This window comes from Solanum stenotomum, chromosome 4, assembly GCF_019186545.1.
Source record: "Solanum stenotomum isolate F172 chromosome 4, ASM1918654v1, whole genome shotgun sequence".
NCBI classification, from domain to species: Eukaryota; Viridiplantae; Streptophyta; class Magnoliopsida; order Solanales; family Solanaceae; genus Solanum; species Solanum stenotomum.
The window spans coordinates 59,948,655-59,968,976 of NC_064285.1; the positions used below are offsets into that span (position 1 = coordinate 59,948,655).

Consider the following 20,322-nt stretch of genomic DNA (forward strand, 5'->3'; position numbering starts at 1 on the left):
TTTTTTATGTAAAAAGTATTATAAATCATAATAATTAATAGCTTAAAATATTTGAAAACATATAAAAAGTTTTTGTTAACTTTCAAAATTTCATCTATACCGCATAAATTGGGAGAAATATAGATATATAGATATTTTAAGTTGCTAATTATTGTGAGTTATAGTACGTTTTATGTAATTTTCATATATATTACTCGCTTTGTCCTGATTTATGTGATACAAATGAAATTTCAAAAGTCTAAGTTTTTTTTATATTAACTTGTTAATTATTGTGATTTATAATATATTTACGTAAAACATACTTTAAATAAAAATAATTAGCAACTTAAAATATATAAAAACATACTAAAAAATTGATTAACTTCAAATTTCATATGTACCATATAAATTAAAACAGAAACAATAGCATATATTGGGTCCGTACTGGCACGGGGTCCCATATCTAAGTATATATATATATGACAAAGTTGAAGTTATATCATGCCCTTATCTATATTTCATAAGTATTCCTTACCAAAATTGACTCTTTTTCTCTATGAAATTCTTCCATTGAGAATTTGTTCTTTGATTGCTCTTCTGCACGAATCGGACCGCTTAGCATAGTGTAGCTAATTGCACAATTTGGCAAATACTGCACTTTGATTCTTCATGGAACTCAAATTTCGACATCGAGATTACAAAGCTGAAGAACAAGTTCACTCCCTCTCTCGTGTGGCAGCAGAGGCTCATCCTCTCTCTCCTCAATCACCGTCGTCTGACCAGGTTCAATTTGTTTTTCTCTTCCTCGTTTATAGTAATCGCAGCAACTTATTACCTACTGCTTGCATTTGAATCAATGGAGAATGTTGTAAAGTATTAAGTTTTTGTGATAAATTGTACAAAAAGTGGAATCTAGGGTGAACAATTTCAGTATGATCAGGGTTTTAAACAAAGTAATGAACACAAACTACATATGATCATGATTGAATAATTAAGTTGGTTATTGACCATGTTTCCTTGTGAAATTTGAAGAAAAAAAAGTAGATTTTGTTTATCAAAGGGATAAGGGTGTGAAAAATACCCAAACTTTGGTCGAATTGTTGTTGCGATACTAAACTTTCATGAGGACCTATTATCTCCCTAGATTATTTAGTACCGTATTTTTTACCCCTGAACTATTTAATAGTGTATTTTAAAGGTATATATGTGCCCACGTGGATACATTACTATTTATAATTTTGCATTATTTTTTTGTCCACGTGGGAAAATATATATGTTTAAAATACGGTATTAAATAGTCTAGGGAGGTAATAGGTCCTCATGAAAGTTTAGTATCGCAACAACAAATTTGACCAAAGTTGGGGTATTTTTAGACCCTTATCCCTTTATCAAAGTGAAAAAAATGAATTTTAAATTTTTTGTGTTTGGTCATGAATAGAAATTGGAGTTGTTTTGGACTTTTTTGTGAGTAATTTGAAGTGAAAACACCTTTTTGTTGTTTTTGAATTTCTAGAAAATTCTAACTTCAAGTTGAAAATTTATTGTGAAACTCCTTTTCCGGAGTTGAACTATGGAGAAAAGTAAAAAATTCATGGCCAAATGCCAGGATCAAATTTCATGGCCAAATGCCAGGATCAAATTTCATGGCCAAACTACTCATTATCATGATTAAATCTTCTATTTTTCTGTATAGATTAGCCAAAATAGAATGTGGATAAAATTTCAAAATGAAAATTTTAAGTAAAATAGTTACAGGTGAATCTCAGTGCTTCATTATGGAAAAAAAAGTTATTAAGAAGTAGATAAGTTAGAATTGCATTCAAGTTTTCTGATATAATCACAAACTCATTAATGAAGGAATTTAGAAGAGGAAGAAGAAGAAGAAGAGAAAGGAAATTTTGTATTGAGAAAATGAGCAGAACTGCTCTTTATAACTGTATCTATACCCTTTATATACATGTGTGGACTACTCCTAAATTATCTACTGACTAATCACCCAATAACAACCTAACCGACTAATAATCTTTTGATAGCTGATTGGCAGCTAAGCTTAATAGAACAGAGTTAACAGCTTAACAGAATTAGCAGCTCAACAGCTTAATGGACACACCCAATGGAACAATGTCCAGTGCTTACAAACCACGTGTTCAAATCAATATTTCGACACTCCCCTCAAGCTTGAGGGTGTTATATGTTAAGAACATCAAGCTTGCCCAGCAGGTGATGATATTGTTTTTGTCCTAGACCCTTAGTCAACAAATCTGCTATTTGTTGCTGTGTAGGAACATACACTATTTCCACCAAATCATCCTTAATCTTATCTCGAATGAAGTGCAGTCAATCTCTATGTTCTTAGTCCTCTAATGGAGGATTAGGTTGGCTGCTATCTGGCATCTGCATTGCAGACTTGCTATCACTCAATACTGTGACAGGCATCCGAATGTGAACATCTAGTTTAGTGAACAACCAAAACAACCAGGTCACCTCTGCCACAACTGTGGCCATACTCCTGTATTCAGCCTCAGTTGAATATCTGGAAACAGTCTGCTGCTTCTTTGATTTCCAGGACACTATAAACTCCCAAATTTAACCACATAACCTGTTACTGATATTCTTGTATTAGTGCCACGTAGCCCAATCTGAGTCATACCTACAAGTCAATTCTTCAGCAGGATGAGCTTGCAATCAAACTCCTTGACCAACTGGACCTTTCAAATATCTAACCACTCTAGTGGTAGCCTCCCAGTGTGACTTCTTGGGATGTTGCATAAACTTACTGAAAGTTTGGACAGCATAACTGATATCAGGTCTAGTGATGGTAGCATGCATAAGCTTCACAATCAGCCTCTGATAAGAGGTGATTTCATTCAAGACTGCATCTCCTATATTGACAGTAGCTTAATCAAACTCTAAGGTAGTCAACCTCAAGTTGAATTCTAAATGAGTAGACACTGGCTTTGCACCAGTGAGACCTATGTTCGAAATGAGCTCTAATATGTACTTCCTTTGGTGCAGAATGACCCCAGCTTTGGTTCTCAGGACTTGAATGCCCAAAAAATTCTTGAGCTCTCCCAAATCTTTCAACTTGAACTGCTGATGCACTACTTCTTTGGCCTCATGAATCATTTGAACATTGCTTCCAATGATTAGTAAACCATCAACATACACCAAGATGATCACCATTCCCCTCTTCTTTTTCAAAGTGAATAAGGATAGTCATGTACACTCTGGATGAATTCTGCATTCAAGAGGGCAGTTGTAAGTTTAATATTCCATTGTCTGGAAGCCTGCTTGAGGCCATATAAGGACTTGAGCAATCTGCAAACCTTCTTCTCCCCCTACAGGCCAAAATCCTCGGGCATCTCCATATATACCTCCATATATACTTCTTCATACAAATCACCTTATAAGAAGGCATTATTAATATCCATTTGACATAAAGATCGACCTTTGGAGGGGAAATAACACACCTCATCATCACCATCTTGGCAATAGGAGAAAAAGTATCATGGTAATCCAGACCCTCTTACACAATATCAAAAGACTTAGATGCTCTAGAGGCACTATTAGGAAAAGACGGAATAGCCTAAGAGACCCTTATACTTGGCTCGGATTGTCAACTAAACCCTTTCTACTCATGACTTTTCCAATTAGACACTAAACCCAATAAAACTCAACCTTTACACCTCTGATTATTGAGCGAACTTATGTGGCTTGTAGTTGCTAACTCGGATGTAGTGCGTGGTATTACAACTTTTTAAGCGAGTGAATGCAATAAATTTGATTGAATAAATATTAAATTCAAGAAGAAATAAATTGTATAAAATTGAAGTAAAAAATATTCCCAACCCCATCCCATCTTCATTAAAAAGAGCACAACATGCATCATCATTAATGAAAAAATGGCGTTCTTCCATCTTCACAAATTATGTACAAAAGTCAATTTCTTGCCTTCCAAACATAGATGCCTCACCAATGTGTGAAATCCTCTCTCCTGTGGGAAACTTCTGTGATTTGGCCAAACTATGGTCTTCTGTCAACAGATGTCTACTTGGTAAGAAGCACCAGAATCTACTATCCAGTCATTTGAAAAAACATTAACCATTAAACAAGTAGTGATGCTTGTTATTTGGTTTGAATCTCCTTTGTATCCTTACTCAATAGATTCAATATCTGCTTGTACTCACCATCTGTGAAACTTGTCCTTTGGCCACCCAAGCATTATTCACATCATGACTAGTTGAAGCAATCTGATTATGATCACCATGGCTTCCAGAAATGTTTTTTGCTTAAGCAAAAGAGTGTTGGCCATTGTTGCTAGACTGACCTCCATGTGGTCCAAAGTTTTCATATCCTCCAGAATTACTAGACTGACCTCCATGTGTTCCAAAGTTCCCACACCCTACAGAATTGCCATGACCAGATGTTCCCTTAGGATATCCATTGCCATTTCCAATTTTCCCCCTTTGTTTCCAATCAGCAGGGTAGCCAATCAATTTGTAACAATTCTCCTTGGTATGTCCAGTGAAATGACAACATTCACATTGTGAAAACACCTTTCTTCCTCTATAGTTTGAATTTCCTTGATTATAGTTTTGAGTTCCTTGATCTCTACAAGCTCGCATAGCTATTGGATCTGGTTTCTCATTCACAGTAACTAAACAAGCTGAATGCTGAATCTCATCCTCAATTATTATAGCACAAGCTGGTTTATAGATGGAGTAGTGCCTTTGAACAAGCTCTGTGTACGTGCTTGTTCATATGATTCATTCAATCCACTTAAAAATTGTATTAACCTCAACTGATATTGATGGTCTTCATAGTCTTTTGCTTTAGGACAACCACAACTTGGTGAAGGTACAATAGCATCATATTCACCCCATTCATTTTTCAATTTTGGGAAATAGGTTGAAACAGAATCAGTACCTTGTGAGAGAGTTGTGATTTCCCTGTGCAACTGATAGATTCTCATTCGATTTACTTTGTCAAATCTTTCCTTCAAATATGCCCAAACTGCAAAAGCACTGGTATCATATACAACTCCGCTAGGAAGTTTCTCACTGATTGTACTCATCAGTCAAGACAGTACGATGGCATTGCATGTCTCTCATTGCTCATGTAAATTCATCTCTATACAGTCCCCTTATGCATGAACCTGTTATGAAACCATAATCTCTTTCCCAACAGTGAGATCCTCATCGATCTGCTCCACACTCCATAATTCTCAGATTCAACTAGTTTGATAGGGATTAGCCCTGCTTGAAGCATCTGAGGGACCTATGTAGAGAGGATCTTTCTGATCGATCTTATTTGCCACCATTGATGAATCTTCGATGTCTGAAACAAAAAATAGATCTAGCTATACGGATAAACTCTGAGCTAGTCTCAGTCAATTGTCTACACAGCCAGCATTGACTGCTCTGATACCATGGTAAAGTTTGAGCTTGAAGCTCACAAACTCATAAATGGAGGAATTCAGAAGAGGAAGAAGCAGAGAAAGGAAATTCTGTATTGAGAAAATGAGCAGAACTGCTCTTTACAGCTGTATCTACACTCTTATATACATGTGTGGACCACTCCTAAAATATCTACTCACTAATCACCCAATAACAACCTAACTGACTAATAACCTTTTGACAGCTCACTGCCAGCTAAGCTTAATACAACAGAGTTAACAACTTAACAGAAATAACAGCTTAATGGACACACCCAATGGAACAATGTCCAATGCTTACAAGCCATCTATTCACATCAATATTTCAACATGTTCACATGATTTCTACTTTATTGGGATATAGGCAATGCAATTTCACCAGAGCAGGTTATAGTTGGATTTCCCGTACTCCTTATGCTAAGACTCAGGGCAAACAAAGTGCACCCAAGCCTGTGCAGTAATGAAGCACACGGGAGACCCTAATCCTTTCTGCCTAAGTTTTGGTGGGAAGAGCTCACACTTGTAAGAAGATGCATGCACTCGATAAAATAGGTTAGCAAGCTGGTTCCCACACTACAGTTTAAAAAACAGAAATAGAGAAGACATACTTAAGACAAAAAGAAACTACTCCTATAAGAGAACGGACTTATAAGCTAGTTGAAAAAGAGGAAAACCAGCACAGGAAAAGAAATCAGATGATTGTGTATGCCATATATGTAGCTAAACTTGTACCCGCTGTTAGTGCTTCAATATTTTAAAAGATTATAATGGTGATACCAATATACCACCATGGTCCATCAATTGTTAAGTCAATAACCTTACTCTATGATTGATCACGGGCTCTGTTTTTCTTAGCATATTCAGATGTTTTGTCATTTCCTAATTTTAAAATCACTTGGTTGAGTCTGTAGGTTGATGGTACGGATTATGGCAGGGACGAGTTCTTTGATCCATTAAGGGAGAATCATGGAAAACCAGAGGATTCCATGAAGGGTTTAGGAAGAACGTCTACTGAAATCGCAGGTGAACCGTATAGAGATATTGCTATTCATTTTCTGGGCAAGGAGTGGACATCTTACAAGAAAGTCTTGATGCAAAAATTTCCTGTCTCCAAAATGATCTCTATTTCTTCGGTTAGTATGCCACTTTAATCTTCACACACATGCTGTTGAGCTACTTACAAATTGTCCAAAAGAAAGGTGATCTTAGTGGATCCTTTGACAGTGGTCTTCTTATAGTTTGAGGTATAAGGGTGTGTTTGGTACGGAGAAAACCCTTTTCCAATGTTTTTCAATTTTCTCATGTTTGGTTGATCAAGATATTTTGTTAATCAAGTTCCTTATAAATAGGAAAATAACTTCCCTAGAGCGAGTATGAAAAACAAGTTCCATGAATGACATTGATCGTTTTCTCTTCCTCACCACAGCGCCCCAACCCCTACCCTCGCCACCCCTTGACCATCCCACCCCCATCACCCCGACCCTCCCACCCCATAGTGTTTTCCTAGATTACATAGAAATGCTCTTAGGACAATATCTTTTTGCTTACTTACCAAATACCATAAAATAACTAAGAAAATCACTTATTGTTTAAGAAAACAAATCTGTGGAAAATATTTTCCTTCATACCAAGCACACCCTAAATTTGTTTTAAGGTTTAGCTATCAATTTCTATTTATGTTCAAGTTCAATGGATTAGATGGAAATTCTTTTATTATGCTGCAGTTGCTAGCTGCATCTTATAATGAAATTGAGTTTGTTTTGTCCCAAAGTGCTTTGGTTTCCTTCTTTTCTTTTAAGTTTTTCTTTTTGGGTGGAGGGTTGTGGACTCTATTAACAGTGCAGCAAATTGCAAATGGTGGTGAATTTCTTGGTTTTTTTACCTTAAGATTAATATATTGTCATTGTCTACCTTTGGGATCAAGTCAGAAGCTTTTTTGCTTAAAATGAACAACAGAAAAGAGAAGGAAGAAGTTAAGAAGAAGAAAAAATAGGGTGTCAACAAAAAAAATTACAAAATTTTAATCAGTGTTTTATTGTGTTCAGTTTTAATACTGTTCTGGGTTTCTGTATGACCTTTTTTATTGCTCCTTACAGCTGTCAAGCTCAATTATGAAGACAGGCAAGGGTATGATATATCCTCACTATATTTTCTTTATGTGGCTCATTATTTAGTTTGAAGTGTCCCAAATTAATTACATATGTTGTCACCCAATAGTATTCTACATTTTACAAGGTTTAAAACATTTTGATTTAAGCTTGTGATACATTATTTCATTTAAAAATGACTTGCATACCTAATCCAAATCTACTTCAAATGTTTTCTACCTGTGCAAAATCAATATAAAGTCATCTGGTTCCTTAATCTGTGTGGCTCAATCAAAGATTTTTCATATAAAACAGGACAAAAGAAGTGATTATAAAGCTTTTTTCTTTATTTTCATGGACTTTTAAAGTTCTCTCATCCTTTTATTTTCTAATGCAGCTAAGAAAAATGTAAAGGGGGTATCATTTGAACTTGTTTGATATGGTAGACTAACTATTTTATTTCCTCGGCAATAATTGCTTTGATGAAAAAATATTGTAGGCCCTGAGAAACCCTCAGCAAATGTACATCTAGAGGAGCTAGATGATCCTCAGAGATTTGCTGAAGAAGGTGTTAAATATATCACCCTGCAGGAGTATGTCTCACGCTTAACTGAACTTAAAGATGAAATTAGTCGTGCCTGGCATGCAAGTGACCGCGTAACCTCCTTTAATTTGTCAATCAAGGTAGTTTTTGTTCTAAACTGTGTCACATTTGCTTCTTGCTGGATTCTGAACTTTCCAATCAAGTGATCGTTCTTTTTGGATATGTACCTCTCAATTTAACAATTTTATTTGGTATTCGTACAGTAAGTCAATTTCAAACTTGCTGCTCTCTCCCTTTCAATATGTTTGTCTTAGTTTGACTCGGCATAGAGTTAAAGAAAATAAAAAAAAACTTTTGAATCTTGTGGCCTTACACATGCCACGTGAAATTCTGAAATTAAAGAGTTGTCAAATTAAGAAAGAGACTGTTTTTTTAAATAGACCAAAAAGGAAAGTAAGGCGAACAAATTGAAACAAATGGAGTATTTAATACTGGGTCATAGCTCAGTCAAGTTCACTCAGGTTATTCCTGATCAAGTGATCAGTCTTTTTGGATAAGTACCCGTCCATTTAAAAATTTATTTGGTATTTGTTCAAAAAGTCAGTTTCAACTTTCAAGTTTGCTATTTAGTAATACTTGGCTGACTTCGGTTTTAATTAAGTACCTGTCCGTTTCAAGTTTGCTAGGGATGGGCTTTTTCAAGGCAAAAAACCCTCTGAACAGAATATTTTATTTTTTCAGTTTTAATTTTTTAAAATTTCAGTTATTCGGTTTGGTTTTCATTCTTAAGGAAATAAAATCAGTCAAACTGAAAAATCGAAATTTGTACTTGTAAGTAACGTGCTCAACCATTGTGATTTAATAGTGTGAGAAATTGGCATGAATCCAAAGGGAAGAAGGGATATTGTAAATGATTGGAAGGATAACTGAAAGAAGTTATTATTTCATTCTTCAAAATCTGAGAAAACATTTGACAAGTGTGCCAATAGAGGAAGTTTAAGGAAAATAATTTAATTGTTTCTTTATGTTATTTGTTTGCTGATTTATTTCCTTTACATTCATTGAGTCATTGTGAGCCATAAATTAAGAACGGGGATTTAATTCTTAATTTTCTGTGTTTTCATATCTTCACTTTGTTTCTTTTCAAATTTTCATATCTTCCCTCCAGTGTTTGTCTATAGGCTTTTCAGAATAAGGAAAAGATGAGTTGTGGTGCAATATTAATGTCAGTTTTGAACGATCAAGCATCAAGTGTAGAAGTATTTCCCAATATGTTATGTTACATGAACAATATTATCTGACAAAACTACATTGGTAGGAAGCAAAAGTTACGGTTTTATGCTACCACAAGTTCTGATGAATTGAATGACCAGTCAGGAAAAGATTTGAAAAAGGCTAACTTGATAAAGCCCAAACCCAAAATCCGAACCAAAATAAATATAAAAGAACAAACCGAACTAATTTCAGATTGATTTCGGTTTTCACTTTTACCAAACCATAAACCGAAATACCGAACCAACTTCTAAAAACCAAACAACTGACTGAATGCTCATCCCTAGTTCAAACATATAGCATCAATCAACAATAAGTCCAATTTAGTTCTATCTCCACATTGATTTGAGGCAAACATTGCAGACTATTCCCTTATTTTCTGCTTCCAACTGATGACACCTGTTACTGAAAAGATGAATTCATCTGTTAAGGTACAACACACTTTAACCTGATAATCTGATAGACCAACATAATTTCAAGAAAAATAAACAGTAAAAAGAACATGATTGAATTGCTTTCTTATAAATTATTTAACAGTATACGTTTCTTCTCTTCTCATTGATTTCAACAGTAAAACAAATAATAAAAATATGAAGGATCAAATTAGTTAACTGGTCTAATGGAACCACAGATATAATAACTTAAGACTCTTCTATAACATCACGTGGCCTGTTGGCAATTCTACTTTCATTTCTTAGCTAAATGTGTCTTGACTTCTCTTGAATAGGTTGCTAAGTTACTGTCGGACACATCTGTACTACAATTGTATCCAACACTTTTTGTTCTAGCTACAGAAATACTAGATATGTTAGGGGATATGGTATGGGAACGCATCAAGCAGAAAGCTGAATACACTGAAGATGGGACATTAGTCCATTTACCAGGTATATCCCTCACATTTACCTCTAGCTCTGCTTCCTCGTGGCCAACTGGCACCTAGTTACCAGTATCCGGTGTCCACTGCTGTCATATGTGCTTTTACTGTGACTCAAATTTAGTCTCTAATGTACTGTTTGTGTAAAATAAGTTTGTCATCATCCTTGTGTATAAATCAACTTGGAAATAATTTGTAAGATTTTCTAACTGATTTTGTTTGGATGACTTAGAGCAGTCTGTCACTGTTTATTGTAATGGAAGACTGTAGAATCCTTAGGCCCACGGTTAGAATAGTAGATATCTCGGTAACAAGTTATGAAATTTGTCTTATTGCTATGCCTGACATTGGCACCTTAAGGATCTCCAATTCTCATTATAATTAATCACAGTCAAAGAGGATGGTTATATGGTGAAGCGATGCTGGATATGTTAATTGTGGTGTTGTTAACATTCCAAATCAGAATTGCGCGGATTTTTTTTTTCATTTGTAAAATTTTATTTTTAAGTTGAAAGACAAGGTTTCAATGTCTTTAGTATACCAATCTCTAAGATATCTGTCCAAATTTTGTTTCTTCTTTGTGTTCAGTATTCTGATATCCTTGATGTAATTGTTCTGGTTTCCTGAGTCCCATTTCTTACTAAAAGATGCACTTGATCTGTAACAGGTAACTTTCAAGCAACTGAAATCTGTGCTGAAGCCAAAGAAACCTGCTATAACTGGTTTTGCAAAGTTGGTTCCGTCCGCGAGCTACTGCCACGCATGTGAGGTCCTCAGTTCTTGCAATTCCTATGTGTCTTTATAGCTCGTGATTCTGCTTTTTTTTTTACTTTAATTTATCTTAAGGTGTCTATTATTTATTAACATAATGTCGTTAGGTGAGATGCTGGAATGGATTTGGAAGCATTATAGAGTTATTGGAAATTGACATATTTAAGGAATGATCTTTGAATTTTTCCAAAAGTGATGATCTCGGTTCACTAGTGAAAAATTGTTAGAATGCAAGATGTAGATTATCTCTGTATTTTGATAGCATGGTGAATTTTAAATTATCTAGGATACTTTGCCATGTGGCTTTTCTATGCAACTGCTTTCATCATAATCATAAAAGTAAGATAGATTCTGCCTCCCCCTCTAGACTGAAATGATTTAAAGTTTTCAATGAGAATTCCACCTCTGGTATTTGTAGTTTCGTGCTCATGTTCCATATCAGCTGAGCAGTTTCTGGAAGTTATTAAGAATTAAATATTGTTAGTATGTCAAGAGCCCATTATAAATATGCAAAAGGTTTTAGAATCCCTATGATTGTGTAATTAGAACTCAAAATTTCTTTCTTCCTTTTAAGTTTTACTTGTAAAACTATTTAAATACCAATTTACTTGATTGAGTAATCAATTACCAGATCTCTTCTTCTCTTTTTCTTTAGAAAAGCGAAGTGTCTGCAACCTATACAAGATATCATTGCAGGGAGAAAACCGAAATCACCTTTATCATTTCTTTTCTTTCTTAAAATTGAAAAACTGTTCACGAGTTTATATTTCTGTTGGTCTTCTGTTTGACAAATACTCTTGTGAACAGATACTTGGAGCTGGCCATATGCCATTGCTGGCGTTTCCTTTCGGAACAACCTGCAAATAATCTTCCACGACTAGTTATGATGGCAAGAGGCATTGCAGATCCACTAGCATCGTTTTATTGCCGCTTATATTTGGCCCATTGTGCACAAAAATTGCCTCAACGGGACATAGGTAACATTTGTGTAGTTTACTTGTTTAGTCATGATGGATAGCTATAACGTTAGTGCAAATACGTATGTGTGTTCATATTTGCTAATAAAGTTTGCCACATATTTGACTCAACAAGTTGTAGCTTCTAGCGGTCATGCGAACTACAATTATGAAAAATTAATGAATCAACATAGTAGTATACAACAACAACATACCCAGTAAAATTCCACAAGTGAGGTTTGGGGATGGGGGGGGGGGGGGTAGAATGCACGTAAACCTTACCACTACCTCGTGGAGGTAGAGAGGCTGTTTTGAAGGACCCTCGGCTGAAGTGCAACAAATCCCGGTATAAAAAAGGAGACGGTGTAGAGAATATAACAAATAACCAAGAACAATGCAAAAGTACAATAAAATCATGTGGTAACGAAACACCATAAACAACAAAGATACAAGTAAAAAAAACTACCATAATACACTAGTACCATTGCAAATGCCAACCACCCTAAGCAAGACAACACTACAGTACCTACTACCCTTCTACCCTAATGCGACCCTCCTGTCTAGGGTCATGTCCTCGGTTGCCTGAAGCTGCATCATATTAGTTATTATATCTTATCATCTCTTCCCAATATTTCTTCAGCCTAACTCTGCCTCTCCTCGTGTCTTCTATAGCCAACCTCTCGGACCTCCTTACTGGTGCATCTATGCATCTTCTCTTCACATGTCCAAACCATCTCAATCTCGCTTCCCTCATCTTGTCCGCAATGGAGGGCAACCCACCTTATTCCAAATATCCTCATTTCTAATCTTGTCACTCCTAGTTTGACCACACATTCACCTCAACATCCTCATTTCCTAATTACCCAACGTAATCCTCAAAGTGCGGTCTTGTGATAACTAGAAATCTGAAAAGGAAAAGAAAAATCATATAGTACAAGTGATACAACCCTATAAATCTTCCTAATTCTATGAAAGAGGAGTTCTAAATCTTTCCATGTTTAAAAAATATATATTTCTGTCATATTCAGTGCGGATGCAGCCTTTGAGTAGTAGGTTAAACTGAACCCAGTATTTCTGTCGCATAAACAAATATATATGTGAAGAGTAAACCAAAATTTTGATAAATAATAGATCTGCAGTCAGATTAAAAAAATACAATGAGTTCCGCCCAATAAAACCTTGAAGTCAAACGCTTCAAATTTGAATCTTGAATCTGCCTCCAATCATATTTACAGTTTCTTAACAAACCTCTTTCTCTACCCCTCAAAGGTAGGGGTAAGGCCTGCATACACACCACCCTCCCAAACTGCACTTGTGGGATTACACTGGGTATGCTGTTGTTTTGTGTTGAAGAAGTAGAATGCTGCAACTGCTAGATGGTAGACAATCCACACACTACCCTAATCTCGCAGCCAAGATATAGGAAATGTGATCTTTTTGTTCTTTTGATAAGTACGGGGAAAATGTGATTTTGACTTTTGCCCCTCTAGATATCTACCTTTTGCTGAACTATATGCAATTTTGGAACCACTTTTGAGCATTCGTTTATTGAGTAAACTGAGTGTCAGAAAATGTAGATCCAGTTAATGTAAGGTGGAGTTGATTGCTTATATGTTGGGGGATGTATTACATCTGTAGTGAGCTGATATGCTATCGGTTTAGTATTTTTTGAACGATTCATTTTGTTTTTTCTCACAGGGCATCTGATAATTTCTATGAATGACATGAAAACGCTTCTGATGAATGGTGCACACGTTGCATCTGCGGAGAAACCGTCTGGAGCTCTATCAGGAACTCGAAGTTCAAAACTGGGCCTGATGGAACCAGCTATAGAATATGTTATGAAATGCTTGTTCAAGGAGTCATGTGAGGTTGGTAATTAGCTGCTATTGTTTCTTGTTTTGCTTCCAGCAACGCGTGCTGTGCCTTGGTGTTTTCTCACATACAGAAAGATGCATTTACTATTTAAACAAGGCTCTGAGGTTTGGAATAAGTAGTTAAGCTTCCACCTCTTTTACTTAATTTTTATAATGCCACTAGTAGAATTAACTGTCCTTTTAATATGTGAAAGGGTGTTATGATAACCTCATTAAGAAACCAAAAACAAAACATATGATGCATTATCAGGATGCGTTCAGCGAGTTGGACATGGTGATTGGCAGAGCCAGATGTAGGTTATCTGTGGGATGGGGAAAGTGTTGGCACAACAGGAGTGGAGTGGATAGACAAAGAGGGAAATAAGGTTCTGTTTGGGAGATCAGGTTCGGGAAGGAAAGGGAAGAAGAAGCGGAGAGCAAATTCAGACTACGGAGGGAGGGAAAAGATAAAGATAATGAAGGTTGGGTAGTAAAGGGAGGGTTAAAAAATAAAGGAGTGGGGAAAAGGAAACAAGTAGGTTGAGAGAGGGAGGAAAGATGGAAGGAGGAGAGAAAAGGGTAGGGTGCACTCGAAATTGAGGTAGCTTGCCGTGATAGAGTGGGGGAAGAGAGATATGGGCATTCAGATGGTGAGGGGTCTGTTAAATGATGGGTTACAGGGGAAATGGGCAGGAGATGTATATGTTAGGGGCCGTTACTCGGACTTAGGTGCGAATTCGTGGGTCGAATTCAGCAAAATCTAAATTTTAAGATTCAGGGGTATGGATCCATGTATGGATACGGGTGCTAGGATTCAGCTAAAAAAAAAACAAAATTATTAAATTGAGCTACAAAAGAAATTCTAAATTTTGAAATATCTTCTGTGTTGTCTTTGATCAAAAGGCAAAAACTTCCACAAAAATAGATTTGTAATTGTCATTTCATAAAAACATTGCGATATAAGATTCATGACCTAAAGTTTGTAGGATTTGTTTCTATTGGCCCTTGTGCAGTTAATTTCCTTAGGTCTGAACCATTCAGATTTAGACCTCCATCAAATGCAAAAAAGAAAGACCTAAGTTGATGAAATTAAAGACTTCTTAGGGACACATCATTTGAAAGCTCAAGAAAATGGATTGTTGTTGGGAGAAAAATAGGTACACGTCTATCTTAGCGGCAGAGTAGACTATTCCCCACAATACATGTAGATATCCTAATCTTCTAACTTGCACGAGTATCCTCATAATTCAGGTGACTTGTAGATGTTTGATGTTGGAACTACTCATGAGAAAAAGACATTGAGTTCCACCAAAAGCAGAAAACTACAAGGAGATTGGCTTGTTAAGGTTTTCCCAAGTTGAAAAAGTTTGTGCTCCTATTAAAAAGTTATGTGAAGAGTCCCACATTGGCCCTTTTAGGGATGAGTGGAGTTAGCTTGGGTGATCCTCACATATTGAGCTAACCTTAGGGGTCGAGTTAAGTCAAGATCCATTTCTTTACATGGTATCAATGACAGAATTACCCCAATTGGGCTCCCTATATGGACTTGAGCAATCCTCCCCTCATGAGCTAGCTTTTGGAGTTGAATTAGGCTCAATGTCCATTTTCATAACATGGTGTTAGAGAAGGACCCATTCCAACTCTCATTTCCTATATTGGCTCCCCGTATCAAATTTCACATGCCCCAAATGTCCAGTCTTGGAGGTGGTGGGGGTTGTGAAGAGTCCCACATCGGCCCTAAATGGAGTGGGTGGTCTCTTTAATGTCTTGGGCAATCCTCACCTCTTGAGCTAGCTTTTGGGGTTGAGTTAGGCCCAAATCCATTTCTTTAGAAGTTATAAGGTTCTCTATTCCTTTTCAAGATGGAGTGAGGTTGAGATATATGACCTGTTCTCTTTTGGAACGAGATTGTGCCAATAATAATTTAATGTATTGATAAACATAAGTTTCTCTCTCTGTCAATTAGTATTACTTCAAATAAGAAAAACAATTGTATGATGAGTAAAAGAAATAAAAAAAGCTCCCCTGCTGGGAATGAAATTGTGCTGCACGTCCCTTTATTAACAACTTTTACTCATTAATTGCTATACCTCAATCCAGAGAAGGGCTAAACAACTTTATCCAAAGAAAAGGGCAAGTGCTAGACAAGATATCAAATCAGAACTGCCCTATCGACCAACCTAGGTCTCTTTCTTCTCTTCTCAGCAGAAAGTAATCTTTAATCTTCTAGCACACATTCAGTGACCAATTAATGTTTTTATGGGATAAGCACAAGCACAAAAAGAGAACTTTGCAGCACCTTCCTCTTGTGCATGATTTTTGACTCAAAATCTTGAGTACTAAATAACTAAATGTTGCTAGAGTAGAGAGGAATTCTTTCTTTTGTCCACATCACTAGCTGTTACAAGAAATGCAAATTAGATATCGAGATACTTTGTAACAACCTATTGACTTGTAATGCATATGTGAAGCAGTTGCAAATCGGAGACATATTGATGGGGCTTGGACTTGCGAGGAATCAATCTGAGTTATTTGGAAACTCATCATGCGTCTCGCTTGTTCTCCACCATTTATTAAGGGAACTTCCTATAAGAATAGTTTGTTCTAATGCCTTGGACATTCTTCATCTCATTGAGTGTAGCAACGATTACTCCTTCGATCAGGTATTTTATCCTGAGATTCATGTGTTGCTGCTTCTTGAAGCTTTTGGTTCTGTTTATGCCTAAAATCATTTCTGTCCATACAGTGTTTGAATTATAAGTTACTGGGACTCAGACTATGCGAAAACATATCTAATGTGAATGAAGTCAATCTTGTGATGAAGAAGGTTATCCAGGTAGTGCAGTGTCTCTCTTCAAGCCTTTGTTTAGTTCTATGTTTCTTTGAGGACTGGGGTGGGAGATGCTCTTTCTTTCTCTTTTTTTTAACAATTTATCTTTGTGAGGACTACGATAAACTATGAAATGAAATGAGGCGTGAAGACTACTGTTTCTTCCTAAATCCTTTTATAGTCACATTTTACAATGTACATAGCTGTAATCATCACAGATGGGATATTAACTCTATGCTACATCTGAGTATACTTATTTAAACTTAACTATATTTTGCACTCCCCTCTAGTTGGTCTATACAACTCGTATGTACCAAACTTGTTTTACGTAAAGACTTGCAAGGCACTTGGTATATTTCTGCAAGTTGAGTAATTTGACTTTATCAACTAAGTGGAATGTCTCATGGGAGTATCTTTTCTCTGACAAACTGACATTATGCACTTGCTCCTCTAATGAAATACTAAATTTGATGTAATATGTGGCATAGTCCGATTATCGTGCACAAGTTCCATTTTACCAATATGCAAACTTCAAATCTTTGATTAATTGTTCGACCAGAAAAGTTGGCAAATTCCCACTACCATGGTTCGATATCATGTTTTTGCACCGAATCTTGCAATCGTGTTCTCGTTCGTGTTTTTTCTCTTGCTCATCCATGATGCCGCATATCCTCCAACTAGAATGTAATATCCACCTGTAGAAGTAGAAGGTCTTTCAAAGGGTGACTTGGCCAAATCTGTGTCTACATACCTAGCAATTTTCTCATGTCCTTGATTCTTGTAAAGTAATATTTTTGTTTGAGTAGATATTGTCAACCAAAGGATCAGACCATTGTGTCTGAATGAGCATCTCACAGATCTGCTCTTGTCCTTGGTTCTTGTAATAATCTTTTTTGTTGGAGTAATGCAGACTGTTGAAGAGTCCCACATTGGATGAAAAAGGGATGGATGGTCTCCTTATATGGATTTGGGCAATCCTCCTCTCATGAGCTAGCTTTTGGGGTTGAGTTAGGCTCAAGATCCATTTCCTTACATGGTATCATAGTAGGGCCCATCCCAATTATAGATTAGAAGGTGTTCCCACACGTAGCGGATAACCTTACATACCTTAAATGCTCCAAATTCTTGAGAAAGGTCTGGTCTTTGGAGGAAAAGATGGCAAGAAGTTGTTCTTGAACCTTGGAGGTGGGTTTTCTTGAAAACCCTAGGATGTTCTAATGAAGAACCTTGTTAGAATTTCATAACTTTAGGTTAGAATCATTAAAGTCTACATGGTAGTTCGTGGATGATGTCTTACGTCTAGAACCTTTGCAAAATCCTTCACTTGAGTTCTTGAGAAGTTTACTTGAAACTCTCTGGATTCCATGAGTTGGAGGTACTAATTTGTGTTAAGATGAAGAAATCATCAATATTCTATGGTCAAATCTTACCTTGGATGATGGATGAACCTAGGAGAAAGTTGGGTCCTTGAGAGCTTCTCTTTTTAGGGAAAATTTTCGGACTTGAGGGTGAACCATGACCTTGGGATGCTTTTATAGTGTTTTTCACGTGCGCGGTCACGTAGCTGATACCTTGATCTGCAACAATGGAAGTAGCACTGCTTTCCTGGCAAGATTGGCTGCACGATCACGCAGACTGTGCAGTGTCCAGTAAAATGAGCATAACTTCTTGCACAAATATTGGATTGAGGAAAGGTTTGTTGTGTTGAAAACTAGACTCAAAAACCTTTAATTTGATGGGCTATGATTCGTGTAACACTTTATATTCTAGGAGATATGTTGTTTTAAGTTGGACTTTTCCCAAACTGACACCAGAAACTTCGTTGATAGATTTCAACCCAAACTCTTAAGATTTGACTTTTTCACCTATGTACAGTCAAATTCATCGGGTTCAGGTCTAATCCCATGTGAGAAACAAGATAAACAAGAAGCACCGAAGAGTGTGACTTAGCTATTAGTGAAGCTGAAATGAAGATCATGGGAGAAACTGGTTCAAATCCTAACAAAGGCTAAAAATTTAGAGATTTCTTTTCATCTGCCTAAGTTTGGTGGCAAAGTTACTCTACATTTGTACTCAGTGAAATAGTCAAAGTGCACGCAAGTTGGATCGGTCACAAAATGATAAACTAGGAGCTGAAAGACTATAGTCACACTTACAATTTACGAGCTATATTTACTGGACATAGGACATTGACTCTATACTACATGAAGCATAACTTTTTACAATCTTATCGCCCCACCCCCACCCACCCACATACATGCAAAAAAAAAAAGAAGCTCAATGTATACACACTTGATTTTATTTTTATTTTGTTATCTGGGTTCAGTTTTCTTCATGTTAATCTCAAAAGATTCCCTATGCTTGTACAACCTTGGTTCTCCGCTATAATGGTTTTTCACCAAGTTTTAATTTATTTATAATTTCAGGTTGTTTCTCAGTTTAATAGCCTTGATGAGTACCTCAATGTTATAGACGCTCATGTAGATATCGCTCTCCAGAAACACATGGTAAGTTGAGAGAATTTTGATGATTTGTTTACGTATATCTAAAAGTTGTTCCATAGATCTCTTACTCTTGTGCAGCTATGCTACAAAGCATGATGTCATCTGCTAGACCGTGATTCCTGTAGTCTCTATCTTGTCATTGGAGCATATGTTGGTTTAAATTAAATATGTGATGGTCCTTTTGCATCTTCAATCATTGTTACTAGTCTCAGTTATTTATGCTTTACACCCCAAAGCTAGTACATAATTCCATTTGTTCTTGTATAACTAAATTTGGTTAAATTAATTCATGTTTTGGTTGTCGGAAATTCCAAGAAACATATTAGACATTTTAGGATTGAGATTTTTTTTTTCAAATCCTAACTCAAATCTCAATATCTATGAACTGTATCCTTGTCTTCAAGTGGTCACTAATCCACCAATCAGTGGTGAAGTTTGTTCCAGCTTCTTAATTTATGTGAGAGGAGGACATGACATTCAATCCTCCACATTTTGCTGACAACCATCTCTTCTTCTTCCATTTTGTTTTACTCCCCAGCCTTTTTTACCTTGCAACTTTAGCAATCAGTGCTTGTAATGGTAACACTACGAGGGTGAGTTTATTTAGGTTGATTAAGTTTGATGTGTTTATTATATTCTTCTTTGTTTTCTTATTTGGATGTGTTTGATACAGTGGAAATGATTCAATCAATATTTAAATATTGTTGTCAGCTTTAATACTAGAAAATATTACCAAACATTATCCTTGTCCCATATACTACATCTATGATTACCATATGTTACCTACTTCTATATTCAACCAAAGACTGGCAAACCAAAAATGATTTCCCTAGGTAAAATAAATTTCATCAAATTACACTTCCCATGGAAACATTGTCCTTCTTACCCTATAAATTCTTGGTTTATATTGTGTTTTTCTTATAATTTTCATCTTACAATATGTTGATGTGCACTCATCTCTAATATACCTCAGATACCATATGTCATTCTCTTAACTTAATGGGCCTATTTTCCTCTTGTAACTAAGGAGAAAAAATCATTATGTTATCTTTTGGTCTTTTTAAGTTTTATTCACTGCTTTTGAAGCATCTGTTTTGCAAAAATAATGCTCAAAGTTAGTAAGTGTTATTGATTCTCTATTAGAGATAGGGGAGATACTAGTGTTTGCTGATCTTAGAGCTCATGTTAGGATTGAGTAGTTCATAGAATAGTTGG

At 36.0% G+C, this 20,322-nt stretch overlaps 1 protein-coding gene across 4 annotated transcripts in view; it reads left to right on the forward strand.

Moving 5' to 3' along the window:
- Positions 1 to 488: 488 nt before the first annotated feature.
- Positions 489 to 20,322, forward strand: part of LOC125862077 (uncharacterized) — a 34,913-nt gene continuing 15,079 nt past the window's right edge. For 2 of the 4 annotated variants that reach the window (XM_049542059.1, XM_049542061.1), the window contains exons 1-11: positions 489 to 762; positions 6,325 to 6,546; positions 7,510 to 7,540; positions 8,000 to 8,184; positions 10,044 to 10,200; positions 10,858 to 10,954; positions 11,769 to 11,938; positions 13,616 to 13,788; positions 16,245 to 16,436; positions 16,520 to 16,609; positions 19,030 to 19,110. In XM_049542059.1, the coding sequence (XP_049398016.1) occupies positions 649 to 762; positions 6,325 to 6,546; positions 7,510 to 7,540; positions 8,000 to 8,184; positions 10,044 to 10,200; positions 10,858 to 10,954; positions 11,769 to 11,938; positions 13,616 to 13,788; positions 16,245 to 16,436; positions 16,520 to 16,609; positions 19,030 to 19,110 (1,512 nt within the window). In that variant the 5' untranslated portion in view covers positions 489 to 648. Of the gene's footprint in view, positions 763 to 6,324; positions 6,547 to 7,509; positions 7,541 to 7,999; positions 8,185 to 9,474; positions 9,748 to 10,043; positions 10,201 to 10,857; positions 10,955 to 11,768; positions 11,939 to 13,615; positions 13,789 to 16,244; positions 16,437 to 16,519; positions 16,610 to 19,029; positions 19,111 to 20,322 lie in introns of those variants that run through there. The other 2 variants (XM_049542060.1, XM_049542062.1) reach the window with 2 other exon arrangements.